Raw genomic sequence first — 15,462 nt, forward strand, 5'->3', positions numbered from 1 at the left:
TGCTCTGTCTATGAGTAAACTGAATGAAACATCGGGATACTTAACTGTGCTATTTTTCTACATTCATACAGTAATTGTAGGGAATTTGAAATTGTTCTCATTTTGAAAGGACAACCCCCTCCTCTGGCATTCCATGGAAGTCCTTGGCCCTACTCTTAGAACCCCTGTTCTGGATTTGACATAAAAGTGTGTGAAGACCTTTATACTTCAACTGCAGGCTGCTCATTCAGCTGACAGACACCTCGAACATCTTATACTTTGCTTCATTGTTTATGTTGCAGGGAAGTGTGCCAGAAGATACAGGGGCCACTTCAGGCACGCGTCCTTTTTTCTCATTATAATATCAATGGGCCCCCCACCCCAACCCTCCCTCCTTCCCTCTATCACCATCTCACACACACACACACAACCCAACGCGCATGCTTGTGCAGTGTGAGATTAGTAAACAACTCTGCTCCTACACTTTTATAATGCTTAGAAATGTCATCTTGAATTCTTGAGCTTTATGTCACTTTGTTAAAATATTAGCTCTAATAACTGGTTTCATTTACATTCAGATACATCTCATTTTCATCGCAGTGATTATTTGTGTTATTGTGCAGTGTCACACCTACGTGAAATATCCAATAACTAGCATTACGTTGGGATACAAAGTGATTAAACTCACTTCCAAGCGAAGCGATCACCACAAGGAAAATAACCAAATACAAATCTATGGAGTCTTTTAATGATCTATTATTTTCGGGCTCTTAAAAGCCATTATGTTACATTGATTGTGATGCTGCTTATTGTTCTGCTAAAGTGGATCATAAAAGTTTATATCAGTCTTGAAGGTTGGATCAGCAAAATAACAGTTGAGGTGTGTTTACCCTCCACCACACACACACACACACACACACACACACACACGCAGCGCCAGGTGCTGGATCCGAGAGTTCCTCCTAATCAATAAGGGGTGTGTGTGTGTGTGTGTGTGTGTGTGTGTGTGTGTGTGTGTGTGTGTGTGTGTGTGTGTGTGTGTGCATGCGTGTGTGCGTGCGTGTGTGTGTGCTCCTGCGCTTGTGTGCTGGGGGGGACGCTTTAAGGAGACAATAGCCGGGTATGGAGTCCCTTAGGGTCGACCGTGCCGTTGATTACCATACAGCTGTTCGCATGAGGTCCAGACAAAAGCAATATGATAGTCTAAACTCTGCAGAACCCCCCCCCCCCCACACACACACACACACACACACCCTCCACATACGGGCACACACCCTTCTTACCTCCCCCCCGCACCCTTCCCCAGGCTCAAGAGCACAGCAGAAGAGGTCTGAATAGCAGCTAGACGCACAATACGGTCTTATCCGGGACCTGCCCACTCTTTGTCACCTCACACGCGTCAGGGTAATTATAATGTTGGATGTAAAGAAAGAAAGGCTATGTGCTATTCTTCCCCGCTTCCTTCTGATCTTTGTTTAGGCAAGCTCCAAAAAAGGAATAAAAGAAAAAGCGTTCCAAACAATGATCTACAGGCCCCAAAACGATGTTAAAGTTAATTGCTGAAGTCGATGTTTGGTGAAATGCAGGACGCAGGAGTGAGTTGGTGTCTTGGCACGCTCATTGTTTGACACATTTTCCAAACTCTGGAAGTTTAAGTAATTGCAGGCTATCTTCATAAATGACATGTTCAATAATTGTGTAGCTCACTAGAAAAGTGCACTCCCAACACATTGCTGTTTATACAAACATGTTCAATTTGACATCTTTAAAACTTGAACAGTTTGTTATTAAACTTGTATCAAATTGTGCTGTCGTTGCTTTTGGAATGATTCTCTTTCATCACTCTGATTACTTTGCACTTTTCTGGATGATTAAAATTCATGCAGTAATGCTAAACATATCTGCTGTGTGCCAGCTTCTTATACATATTCCTATCAAGAAGTTGGTCCAGATGTAATGTGGGTTGTCTAAATCCCCAGACAGGCCTCATGTCAGGCTGCTCCCCTGAGGTCTGCTCCGGCTCCACCTCTTTGCCTGTGACGCGCAGCATCAGCGGGTATAAAACCACTCTGCGCTTTTACGCACCAGAACCAAAACAAGTGGAGTGCCGAGTACAGGACGGAGGATCAGAAGAGGACGCGGATTTACCAAAAGGACCACATAGGGATGAAACTTTTTTGAACATTTTTTTTCCTCTAACAGTTTTCTTGAGCATCTTCTGGGAATATTACTGCACACGACGAATGCGGACATTCAATTAAAACTGGAAAGCAAACTCTGATTAGAAATGGCACATCTGCACCTGAGATACCTCTTGGCTTTGGCCTTAGTGCACGTGGTAAGTTGGTTTATGTTTATGCTTAAGTGACAATCCCAAAATGCCTTTACGCACTGATGTCTGATTTTATTTTTCTGTCATTACAGGTATTTTCTTCCGGTGTGTTTGAACTGAAAATTCATTCATTCCACACGGCGCAACGAATCTGTAGGAGACACAGAGACTGTCATATATTTTTTAGAATTTGCCTAAAGCATCCAGAGGATGTGATCTCAGCAGAGCCACCTTGCACCTTTGGAACTGGACACACCAATGTCATCAGGGCTGATCAAACCTCGATTTCTAGCAGCGCTCCCATCAGAGTGCCATTCCACTTCAAGTGGCCGGTAAGTGGAAAGAATAAGGACACAAATTAATCCAGTGTAGGAAAGACTCAGTTCTACGTTTGAAGTTTAATCTGAGCTAATTGCTTTCGAGTTACAATCATTAGAAGTGTTGAAATTGCATAAAACCTTTTTCAATTTTACTCACTGATGCCAAAAGCTATAGTTAATCTTTCACTGTCAGATGAGTGCGTAAAATACACACATTAACTATATACATAACAGTTATTGCACTTTCCAAACTGAACTCACTTCTTTCTGTTTCAGGGAACATTTTCATTGATCATTGAAGCCTGGAACGCCGAATCTCCCACTGAATACACAGGTGGGTTATATCTCCTGGTCCATGCACTACATTTGACTTTATTAAGTAACATTTCCATCTGATGCACGCAGCTTCAAAATGCAATCCATTTAAAATGTTGTATTCCGTCTGCAGATAACCAGAACAACCTCGTGAGCCGTCTGGCAACCAGGAGGAGACTTGCCATCGGTGAGGACTGGTCTCAGGACGTTCATTTTGGAGAACAGAGCGAGCTGCGTTACTCCTACCACGTCTTCTGCGACGAGTACTACTTTGGAGACGGCTGCGCTGACTACTGCAGGCCGAGAGACGACACGCTGGGACACTACACCTGCGACGAGGAGGGCAACCGCATCTGCCTGGAGGGCTGGAAGGGAAACTACTGCTCTGAGCGTAAGTGTGCCTGAATAATTGCGGATGTGCCACAGAGCAAGACACTCACATCATAGACTTGCGCCCCGGGTCAAGTTCATTGACTGGCGCGTGGAGGGAGCAGAAAAAGATGAAACTTCTTTTATGGATACTAGAAAAGTAACAGAGAAACAATAGATTCCTTATCACACACACATCCTATTCTCCTATGTGGATATTAAAGCATTAATGGTGCTAAATATCAATCTACAGTAGACTTCAGTACAACTTCATATATTCCATATATTATGATATCACAACATTGTAAATTTGTAAAAAAAAAATACATTGGGGAAAAAATGAAAGAAGGATGGCCTCAAACTCTATTTACCAGAAAGTTTGATGACCATATATATCCATACACCTGAGTGGGTAAAGACTCAGTAAATGTAAAGAGTGGACAACTAAAGACGTTCTGTACTTGAAGTGAAGTAATGAAACAAGAACACCAATATGTGTAAGATAATGATACCCAACATAATAATACTGGTGTCAAATATCATTGAGGTGTAGATAAAAAGTGTTTTGTTTTGGGTTTTTTATATTTTACACCTTAGCTAAGAAGCGTTAATGGTTTGATCTTCCAAAGAGACACTTGAGACAGGAATCTTCAGATTACAGTCTTCTCTTTATCTGAGTGGTGTCCTGTAGCGTTGTGTTTTATTCTTCTGCAAGACAGTCTGTGGTTCTCCATCTGTCTTTTGTTCTCTGTTACAATGAGAGAAAGAGCTGTGGCCCCCATTAGACACACACACTTTTCAAGGTGATGTGTGTGTGTGTGTGTGTGTGTGTGTGTGTGTGTGTGTGTGTGTGTGTGTGTGTGTGTGTGTGTGTGTGTGTGTGTGTGTGTGTGTGTGTCTCCAATGGGGAGGAGATAAAAAGAAAGCATTTTTCTCCGGCAGTGTGCCTACCAGCTGCTTGGCTTAATACTTAACCAACAGTGAAGTCTGGAGCAGGGCTAGGGTCAGACAGGGGGCCCTGTACGTGTGTGTGTGTGAGTGAGATGTATGGGAAGGCGTGCCCATTGTAATCACACACCCTCCCCTCCCTCCTCTCTTCTCCAGCCATCTGCTCGGCGGACTGCAGTGAGAAGCATGGCTACTGCGAGGCCCCTGGGGGCTGTACGTGTCGCATGGGCTGGCAGGGCCCCTCCTGCAATGAATGCGTCCGCTACCCAGGCTGCCTTCACGGGACATGCAGCCAGCCATGGCAGTGTAACTGCAAAGAGGGCTGGGGGGGCCTCTTCTGCGACCAGGATCTCAACTACTGCACCAACCACAAGCCCTGCGCCAATGGTGCAACCTGCACCAACACGGGTCAGGGCAGCTACACCTGCACCTGCCGACCCGGCTTCGGAGGCACCAACTGTGAGCTGGAAACCAACGAGTGTGACAGCAACCCCTGCAAGAACGGAGGCAGCTGCAATGTGAGTACACATCAGGACAAATCTGTGTAGTTTAAGGCGATACTCATATTAAGATACTTCAAAAATGACAACAGAAGATTGTTGACCTCTGTTGGTCAACAACAAATATTGCATTTAATTTTTTACACACAAAAAAACCCAACTATTGGATTGAATTTATTCTAGTTCTACTATTTTAAGGGATAGTTCGACATTTTGGGAAATAATGTTTTTCCACATTATTCAGAGTTCGATGAGAAGATTGATGCATCTCTTTGACTTTACTCCTGTTTCCAGTCTTTGAGCTCATCCTTTGTTCCAACCTTCAAAAAAAATGGAGCACTAACCCTAATCTTAACCCAGGAATGGAAGTCTTACTTACTATCTCCATAGTCCCTGACACACTGACTGTTTCTAGATTTTTCCTCCTTAACATAACGTTTTTTCTTTCTCTTTGTCCACAGGACCTGGAGAACGACTACTCGTGCACCTGTCCTCAGGGATTCTACGGTAAGAACTGCGAGATCATCGCCATGACCTGCGCCGACGGTCCCTGCTTCAATGGCGGCACCTGTGTGGAGGCCATGACCGGTGGCTACACCTGCCGCTGCCCTCCCAGCTACACCGGCTCCAACTGTGAGAAGAAGCTGGACCGCTGCAGTAACAGGCCCTGTCTGAACGGTGAGTGATCTGGCGCCATCTTGTGGATAAAGTTCAAACCTGCAGTTTCTTAGCTGAATGCCTTTTTAAGTTAATAGGTGTTTACTGTCAACACTACATGAATGCACTTGAAGCAGTTTACTGTAGAGAGAGAGTTAAATGTAATCCCATTAACAGCCATCATTAAACACACTGCGTGTCCTCCCTGATCTGCTGGATGCTGAACAGAGTATTTCTCTCTTCTGCAGGTGGCGACTGTCTGGACCTCGGCCAGAGTGTCCTGTGCCGCTGTCAGCCAGGTTTCACTGGTGCCAACTGCCAGGTCAACTTCGACGACTGTGCCTCCAACCCCTGCCAGAACGCAGGGACCTGCCAAGACGGTGTGAATGACTACACCTGCTCCTGCACCCTGGGGTACACCGGCAAGAACTGCAGCGTGCGCTCAGATGCCTGCGGCGCCCGTCCCTGCCAGAACGGTGGCACCTGCTTCACCCACTTTACTGGGCCAGTATGCCAGTGCCCTAAAGGCTTCATGGGTCCGAGTTGTGAGTTCACACTTCAGCCCAGTTTCAAGCCTGCTTTGCGCCAAACCTCCCAGCCCTCCTCAGCCACCCTCACCATCTCCTGCTTTCTGGCCATCATGGTGTTGATTCTGGTGGCTGGCATTATCTTTCTGAGGAGGAGAAGGAGGCTGCAGGGGAGGAAGCAGCTGAGCGACAGTGCAGTTTACAATGATTTGGACACAGTGAACAACCTGGGAGGAAGCGAGAGAGATTCCTTCCTCGGTCCCAACGGCATGTTCAAGATCAGCAACAGCACGGCGCGCCTCAGCCTCTCCCTCTGCCCTGATGGAAGATCCGGGTACAGGCACAGTCCCGTGGAGAGCGGCCACACCAGAGGCGAGCATCAGGACTTTATGTGGAGGGACGAGGCCGGCCCGGGCTCCGGAGCAGGACTTAGATGAAGCAGGAACCAGAATTCAGAGGGAGAATACTGACGTTCACACAGGTAAAGAAGAATATTAGCACTTGCTGCTCCTCTCTTTTCATGAAGAAGAAGAAAGGAGCAAATTCATGAGCAGAAAGCTGCTTTGCTCATGCTGAAGATGACTGAAGCAAAATACTGACAAATGAACTATTCTGATGAAGATGATTTACAAAGATTATTGAAAAAGTATATGGGGCAAAGCTCTTCCATGTTTTAGACCCAAAGAGACAAATAATACGATTGAATTCTCATAGGACCTACAACACAAACCAAATACAGGAAGTCACAATACAAAACATCTTCGGAAAACCTGACCAAGACATACGTTTGATTGCTTTATCGTCTTTAATACCATTACTTTGTTTAATCGTTTATTTTTTATTATTATTATTTTTACACAGAAATTTTGTTTCGCTTTTCAATCTTCCTTTTGCCATTATTTCCTTATTGTGAGTACCATCATTTTTTTATTCTTTATATTATTTATTTATTTGCTAACTTATGTTCATGACTCCACTTTGATTGTCACAGATGTAGAACTATATTTATATGATGCTGAATGACGACCGACGCTTGATGTTTCTATCTGGATGTTTTTTTTATGGGCTGCGAAGGATTGTGTGAGATATCCCAAAGATATTCAGTGCAGGGATATAAAGGAAAATGTGCTTTATCACACAGTCAGCCACTACTGTAAATTATATAAATATATATATGTACACAGTATATACTACTGATCCCTTTTCTCTTTTGATGTGCCATTTTTTCTGTTCATGCCAAAGTTTGTGTTACGTTACATATTTTCATTCATATTTAATTTCATCATGTTGTGGTTGTGATGTGGAATAAAAGATCTGCTTTGATGCAATTCTGGACTCAAGTCTCTGTTTTTGTGGTTAGAGGAACTTAAGCTAAAGTGATATCAGAGAAGTGTCACAGTGTGTGCATTGTATAAGTGATTAATGGCTTAGGTGTTAGGTTACAGGGAGTTAATGCCGATTATCAATTAATTTGCTGAGTGTTTTCTAAGTTCACAGAACGCCAGAAAAGTGTGAAAATTATCGCAAAATACTTGTTTTGTCTGTCAAAGAATCCAAACCCAAAGATATTCAATGTACAATACAACAGAGAAAAGCAGCAAATCCTCACATTGGAAAAGCTGAACAGAAAAATCTACAGAAAATCGGATTAATTTCACACCAACTGTATCAAACACCATTTAGATTAGATGTTAAATGTTATGATATGTTTTGGACTATCTAAACCAGCGATCACCAACATTGCTACTGGAGAGCTACTGTCCTGCATGTTTTAGGTAACGCTTCACTCTAACACACCTGATTCTAATAATGAACTCGTTATCAAGCCCGTTGACAAGCTTCAGCTGCTTGATAACGAGTTCATTATTAGAATCAGGTGTGTTAGAGTGAAGCGATACCTAAAACATGCAGGGCAGTAGCTCTCCTGTAGCAGGGTTGGAGACCACTGGTATAAACATATAGTTCTGCTTGTAGACTTTTCGCTCCAGTTGGCTGAAACACAGTCCATGTAATATGTAAAACATTTAAGCGCAAACATGTAGTAAGTAAATATTAAATACTGCTTACTAATTATTTAAAAGAAGCATATTGACAGGTGGTAAGAATAACATTTATTATTTAGTCATTTTTTTAGAGAAATCGATAGAAATAGATCTTATATTTGTTATTGTATGTAAAATATTAAGAAGGATCTAACCAAAGGAGTCCCATAACAATATGAAGCCATCAAATAACTTATCCTTAAGGAGGATAAAGAGATCACATCGTTTTTAACATCATATATCATTGTTGGATATAATGTTATGACAGATTTAAGGCTCCCCCCTTTCTGACACTGTGGATACATTTTGACTTTATAAAAACATTAAGGATGGCTTCATTCCATTCATTCCACCTGTCTGAATGAGCCATGTCAGTGAATGAACATGGAAAGTATCAGAGCCCTGCAACTGGCTCTGTGAAAGCAGCAGCAGGTAAGTCCGTTTTTCCATTAAATACAGATCCTGAACAATCTTAAACCATTTCACTTACCCTGGAAAACTAACTCTACTTTCTTGTTGTTTTTTTGTTGTTTTTGCTGGCTATAAGAACAGTTTTTGCCAGGTATGTAACTTTTCTTTAACCCCCCACCCCCAATGTTCCATCACTGCACGTGTGTTTGTAATGGCACATCACATAATGGTTTTAATATTTTTATGTAATTTTACATAGTGTGTGTGTAGGGTGATATCAGCTAAATTTGGCCACCAGGTAAAATGGGCCATTTAAGGTCTGAAAATCATAGCTCTTTAAACATTAACAGCCAATGACTGCAAATTATTTCCAATTCCTGCCATGACTGTACTTGATATGTAACAATTGATTTGACTGGTCTGAGGTTGCTAATGTAGGCTGGACAATGCCTCATATCAAGACTGCTGAAAAAAACTGCATGATTAGTTGCCTGGCATACCAAAAAAAAGGTTGATAGCTCAATAATAAAGAAACAAACATCTAGAAATACTGATTCATAATAAATATCTTGATGGCCTCTATCAGACAAAATGATGATCTTTTGCAAAATGTACTTATTGTTTATGAAAAAGCATTTTTAGTTACTGGCCAAATTTACCTTAACAATATAGATAAAATGGGCCATTCATTTAAGGTAAAATGGCCCACCCTCTGAATTGAGTTTTAAAATGTTTATGTATGCAACACAGATCATTGACCAAATACTACACAATGTAAACCTTTTTCTGGAGCCTGGAGCAGTGGTTTAAAAGCTACGGAATGGTTTACATAATTGATCTCATTGGATGTTAAGTGTTTACGTTAAAGCTTGTGACATCATCAGTATAATTGATGCAATCAGCTGCCACACCTACACACATGACTCTGCAGCAGTCTTTTTCCAAACTGTGTGGCGCAATCTACATCAATTATATATACTTTTAAATGGCATGGGAATAGTTGTGCAGTATTTGTATAGAAACTCTGTAAATAAACATCCCAGGAGAGGAAGGGGGGGGGGAAAGAAAAACTAAGTCCATCCTCAGCTTGTGCTCAGCAGCGTGCGCCGTCGTCGCCTCCCAGCGCCTCTCTCCACTTACGCACGAAAAAGAGGAGAAACCAGTCAGACTAGTCCACACCAGAGATGGCAGACGAGCAGACCGAGACGACGGATATGGAACTGCTTCAGGATCAAGTTGGTAATATACCGAAGAGGCATGCCCGGGTCACCGTCAAGTACAATAGGAAGGAGCTGCAGAGGCGGCTCGACGTGGAGAAATGGATCGATGAGAATCTGGATCGGCTGTACAAGGGTCAGGTGGGTGGATGTGCCCGAGAGCAAGAAGCCCTGAGAGAAACTGCCTTGGCTGCTCTGTTTTTAATCCTACAATAAGTTAATATCCTATTAAGAGATTCAGAAAATGATATAGGCTTTATTTTTTTAGGCTGTACCTTCCCTAAAAAGCCAGATAGCCTTAACCTAAGAAGTGAAAGTTGTTTTAAAAAATTGACAATGTGATATGAGGCAGGTTGAGATTACATCACAGCTCCTATGATATATGAGGTGTTAAGGATGGAAGAGAAAGAGAGGTGGGGGCAGCCTGCTTCTCCTTACAAGGCCAAGCATCCTGTGGACGTGAGGTCTACTGTTGTCCACTCCGCAGAGATCTCTATCTGTCTTGGGTCTTACTGCCTTACATGGGCAGCGTGGAAGAGAGAGAAGGATGAATAATGAGAAGAAAAGAAAGAGGGGATGGTTGCAGAAGAGGGAAAACACTGGCCCCATGAGGAGATAAACACTGCACATCTGGCGGCTCGGGCAGCTGACAGGAGGTTAGGATGTCTCAGGAGGAGAGTGTGTTGACATGAAGAGCAGGATTGTGGAGTAAAAGGCAGGGAGGGGGGGGGGGGGGTGATTTATAAGAAAATAATATTCAGATTATCACTGTGATAAAGCAGTTTTGGAAAGCAAAAGGCTGGATTTCACAGAGAGCTTTTAAATCCAGTGGCACATTTAGAATAACCTCACACACAAAAGATTTATTTAACAGGTGAATAAAGGAGCACATTTTGGACATTTAGAACATGATTTAAATACTTATATTCAGTTTTGTTGTTGTAAAAAGGTCAGTGATGATTAAAAAAAAGTGTCATTTTGTTGCACCCGGTCACATTGCACACAAGAACAGACAAACATTTATTATTTTATTAGTGTTTCATGTTAGATTGTGGAGAAGAGACGCTGGTGGACTGTGGTGTTCCAGCCTAATTACAAACACAGTGCAGTGCAGTGGTGTGGACGGGCGGGCGGGCGGGCGGGATTGTCCTTTCACTCAGCTGGTACAATGGCTGTTTGTTCCCACAGAGCAGGCCACTGTTACAGTGTTACATGAGCATTGTTACTATTCAGCTTCTACAGTCTGAATGCACAAATGATGGACATGCAACGTGTGCAGGCTGCATCCAAAGTCTCAGAAAAGCCTTCATTGGACTTAGTGGTGTAAATGTGTGTGTGGAAGTTATAAATAAGATGTTCATATGGTTCACACAAGAACTCCAAGATTCATGTTCACAAGTTCACTATTTTTCAAGTCTGTCCTCAAACAACATGACAATCAGTGTTCATTCTTAGACACTTTACAAACTGTGAACCTGTCCTTTAAAGCTTCACTATCTATATTTTATATTAACAATGGATCAGATGAATATGTGCAATGTGAATCAGTGACTACAGTTTGACCTTTTCCTTGTAAGTATGCAGCATTTTGATTTTAATTCTGGATGTGGATCCAAAGATTTCAGATTATACCAAAATATGTTGAGATCTAAGTGAGAAAACATGCATGACCAATCATGTTGAGTTTTCTATTTTAAGCAACGCAGAAAAGGGGTTTGAATATTTCAGTTGCTTTATATATTATACACTCAGTGAGTGAACAATATGGGAAAACTGTATGGGAATTCCTCAAAGATTTGAGGGGGAGAGCATGGTTCAAGAGGTTGAACCAGATAATAAATGCGTTTCATTTTTGACTTTGTATGAGGACTAATTTCAGTCGTGTGTGTGTGTGTGTGTGTTTCATTGTCTGTTTTAATTCAGGAAGGTGATATACCAGAGGAGGTGAACATTGACGACTTGATTGACCTGCCTAACGATGAGGAGCGAGTCAAAAAGTTAAAGGTAACATGAACCATTATGGAGCACAGTCAGTTAATTTATGCTGATTAAGAAACACGCTGGTTATGAAATAGGAAGAGGGATTTGCAATGGAGTGGAGTTTCTAAATGTGCTTATGGTAAAACTTTGAAGATAAATATGTGAGTATGTGTCTTGTATCTTTTAAACAGGAACTTTTGCAAAACTGCAGAAACAACACAGAGGTATGTTTTAACTTTCAAATTACATTTCAATCACAAATTACACACACAACACATGCAAATGTACATTATACCTCTCACACACACACACACACATACAGGTCATGGTTTCTTTTGTGGACATTACATAGATTTACACTTATTTCCTGGACACTTACCCTAACCATAACCACTACTTTCCCAAACCTTAACCACTGACCCAAAAATCAGCTTTTTCCCAATTAGTGTCACAGCTTTTGTCCTCAATTGGACAAGCCGTGCCCAATTAACTGGGCCGATGTTTAAAATTTGTCCCCAAAAGTAGACTTTGATAGGCCACACACACATACAGGTCTCACATGGCTTAACTGAAGCTGCAGCATCTGATACCTCCATCTTCTGACAGTCACTCCACATGCCTCAACAATGGCTTTCTGTGCTTTCCATGCACCCCTTGAAACAATGAGTCTTTCTGGGCTCGATGTCCGCCTGCCTCGCTGATCAGAGATGCAAACACAGGCAAACAAGCAGGGAGGGTTGAGAGTCAGCGTAGCTGCTTCTTCTTCTTACCCAGACCTCCACAGTTTAATAGAGCCTGACACATTGCATCATTAAGAGATTCCTGCAACTAAGAAATATGCGAGACGAGATAGCAGCTCTCCACCCACTTCCCTGTACAATCATTTCATATTACACAAAGGGCAGCAACCTTTAAATAGTTTTAAAATGAGCAGCCAAAGTCAAGGTCAGAATTAACATCACACTAAAAAGTAACAACATGTGAATCCAGAGTCAAACAAATATTTACAAGAAAGACACTGGTTGTTTTAAGCACCTCTACTTACACTGTTGCCACAGCACACCACATCTGGGTGTGCCATAGAAGCTCTGACATATACAAAGTATGCAGCGGAAGGGATGTGTTGTTGCCTGGCATCTGTATTCAGATCACAATCAAGTGACTTATTTTTAACTTTTAAACGTGGCATACAAAAGTAATTCATGGCCGTCACATTAAGGGCACACAGAGTGGGAACCTCCTCCTCGATCCTCGATCCTCTGTGGCCTTATCCTCCCAGGTCCAAGCTGCTTTTCAGGGTCTTCTTCCATGTATGGAGAAAGTAAACATGGAACACCCAGCTACATTTTATAGTGACTGATTTAACACTGTTTAATTTGCAGCTTTTGGCTCCTGATTGCAGTTTGTTTTTTAATGGACTGATAAGTGCAGTTTGGATATTGTTTTAAGTATTTAATACTTCTGAGAGCAAAAATGGTGGAACGCTTATCTAGCTAAATAGCTGTAATAGTGGTTTTTACTAACAATGCAAACAAACAAGAGGTCAGCTGTCAGTGACCCAAATGAACAATTTTTCTGTTTACGACTCAACAGTGATCCTTCCCCTAAAAGGATCCACATGTAGCTGTGCATTTTTCTCCTCTGGAACGACAGAATGCTTTTTTTTTTCTTTTTTTTTATACCAAATCTAATTTCTGTCTAAAAATGTCCTGTTTGTGCTAGTGAGTATCTATAGCTGCTGGATGGTGCATGTGGGAGCGACTGACAATAAACTATGACAAAGTTTAATGTCAGTCGCCTGATAAAGGTCAAAGGCTTGTTTGAACATGCACTTTGTAAAGTTGTATTTATCTCTGTTTCATTTGACGCGCACTCATCCTCAGACCTTCATCAGAGAGCTGTTGGGAAAGCTGGAGGGAGTTCACAAGCAGGAAGAGCTGCAGAGCGAAGGCATCGAGCATCCGGTCATCTGCCACAGCCACCACCGCCATGAGCCCTACCACTTTAACAACCCGCCGCAACACTCCCACAACACCCGAGGCCAAAACCAGACCCTCTGACAAATCCAACGCCCCCCCCCCCCCCCCCAATGGAAGGACAATGGAAGGCAAATACAGAGGAAAGCAAAAATCTACCCAGAAATGTTTAAATAATACACTTATATGCTTTCTTACAGAGAGTAAGGTAAGAAGATTGATAGCACTCTCATGTATGTCTGTTAAATATGATTGTGATAAGCCACTTAGCTTAGCTTAGCTTAGCATAAAGACTGGATACAGGGAATCCACTATCCTGGCTCTGTCCAAAGGTAACAAATATACATACCAGCAACTTTAAAGCTCACTAATGAACTAATGAGTTATATATTGTTTGTTTAACAAATGCACAGAGCCCAAATACAAGATATACGTTAGTTAGTTAGCTTTAGAGATGCTGATAGGCTGATTTTGTTACCTTTTGCTCTTTCCAATCAGTGATAGATATGAGAGTGATATTGACCCTATCAGCTAACTTTGACAAGAAAGGAAGCGTATCCAATGTTATTCCTGTAAACACTAAACTAATTAATACTAAGATATGAAATAGAAATGAAATCACAACTAAAAGTGAATCAAAGAGCAAGGGTTTATCTCTCAATGCGACATTCGGCCCAGTCAATGATAATACAGGAAGAAATACATCATGGGAATATTCATTTTTCCACTCATACTTTCCCAAAAGACTATGATGCACTGCAGCTGCGAAGTATGTGACTCACTTTGACTTTGACTGGAGAAAAAAAAGCCACTGTCACGCTCTCACTGTTATCACCACTTTCTCCATGTGCACAAAGTTGGATGCAACAGTTTCTGGCACCAACTGATGAAGAAGCAGACAATGGGGGGGAAAAAAAGTACACGTCATAAATAGAATAGCCGTCATTTCTTCATCAAACTGAGCTGTTCTGTGACACAGTGTCGTTCCACCTTCCACTGAGACACATTGTAGCCGCATCACCTTTCAGTTGACACTGCTAGATTAGATTCAGGTATAGGATTTATTTAACATCTGTTAAATTATGAGGGTCATGAATGTTATTTATGGAGATAGATTCAAGATACCAGTATGATGTAACACTGGAAATAATCCTGTTGTTTGGCTAACATACTGTAGCTTTTTAATTACATTTCACTGTCACTCGTCCCTTCTGTTTTTGAGTTGTTGAGTTTCTAGATTTCCAGTTAAGTCAATACATTCACTAAGTTTTTATTCTGCAGGGACATCTGTCCTGTATCAGTTTATTTGTAACACCTGCACAGTCTCATATAAAAACAATGTAACGGCTTCATTACTGTAAAGCTTTCGATGTTCACTTTTTGTAGACACTGATAGTAGAGATGTAATGGACTGAGTCATATTGAATCACCGTTTTTCCTTCTTTTTGTGTTATTTTTTTGCTTTTTACACACCAATTGTAAAAGAAAGAAAGACATACAAATGAATATACAATTAGAAAGCAATATTTCTTCAAGTAAGAAAGAAAAAATGATTAAACATTATGAAATACTCCTTGTTGACCCAGTCACTGCAATATCAGTTTATGCTCTTTGGGATATTACTAAAATTAGTTTTAGAATGATATGATAACCATTTTAAGTGATATTCATTTTTGGAGCTCTCATGAATTATGTGAAACAAATACTGGTTTAATATATGAAGCCCCCAAACTCTCAAAAGTTGTGTTTTTAGTCATTTTTAAATCAAAAAACCAGCCCAGATTAAATTTGATTGTACCGGTGTACCTAATAAACTGATAACTCTGTGTGTATGTGTTGTAGTAATATTAGCACCAAGCCTCAAGCACATATTGGGGAAATGGAGCGTA

General features: G+C 41.5%; 2 protein-coding genes across 2 annotated transcripts; both read left to right on the forward strand.

The window, feature by feature from the left end:
* Positions 1 to 2,266: 2,266 nt before the first annotated feature.
* dlb (deltaB) lies at positions 2,267 to 6,384 on the forward strand. The gene is made up of 7 exons (XM_062433447.1): positions 2,267 to 2,317; positions 2,404 to 2,643; positions 2,908 to 2,965; positions 3,080 to 3,337; positions 4,420 to 4,781; positions 5,225 to 5,441; positions 5,669 to 6,384. The coding sequence occupies exons 1-7, from the start codon at positions 2,267 to 2,269 to the stop codon at positions 6,382 to 6,384; spliced, it is 1,902 nt and encodes a 633-aa protein (XP_062289431.1).
* A 3,200-nt stretch (positions 6,385 to 9,584) lies between these two features.
* ppp1r14aa (protein phosphatase 1, regulatory (inhibitor) subunit 14Aa) lies at positions 9,585 to 13,660 on the forward strand. Its single transcript, XM_062433582.1, has 4 exons — positions 9,585 to 9,758; positions 11,541 to 11,621; positions 11,789 to 11,821; positions 13,481 to 13,660. The coding sequence occupies exons 1-4, from the start codon at positions 9,585 to 9,587 to the stop codon at positions 13,655 to 13,657; spliced, it is 465 nt and encodes a 154-aa protein (XP_062289566.1). The 3' UTR covers positions 13,658 to 13,660.
* Positions 13,661 to 15,462: the final 1,802 nt, after the last annotated feature.

This window comes from Scomber scombrus, chromosome 14, assembly GCF_963691925.1.
Source record: "Scomber scombrus chromosome 14, fScoSco1.1, whole genome shotgun sequence".
In the NCBI taxonomy this organism is placed as follows: Eukaryota; Metazoa; Chordata; class Actinopteri; order Scombriformes; family Scombridae; genus Scomber; species Scomber scombrus.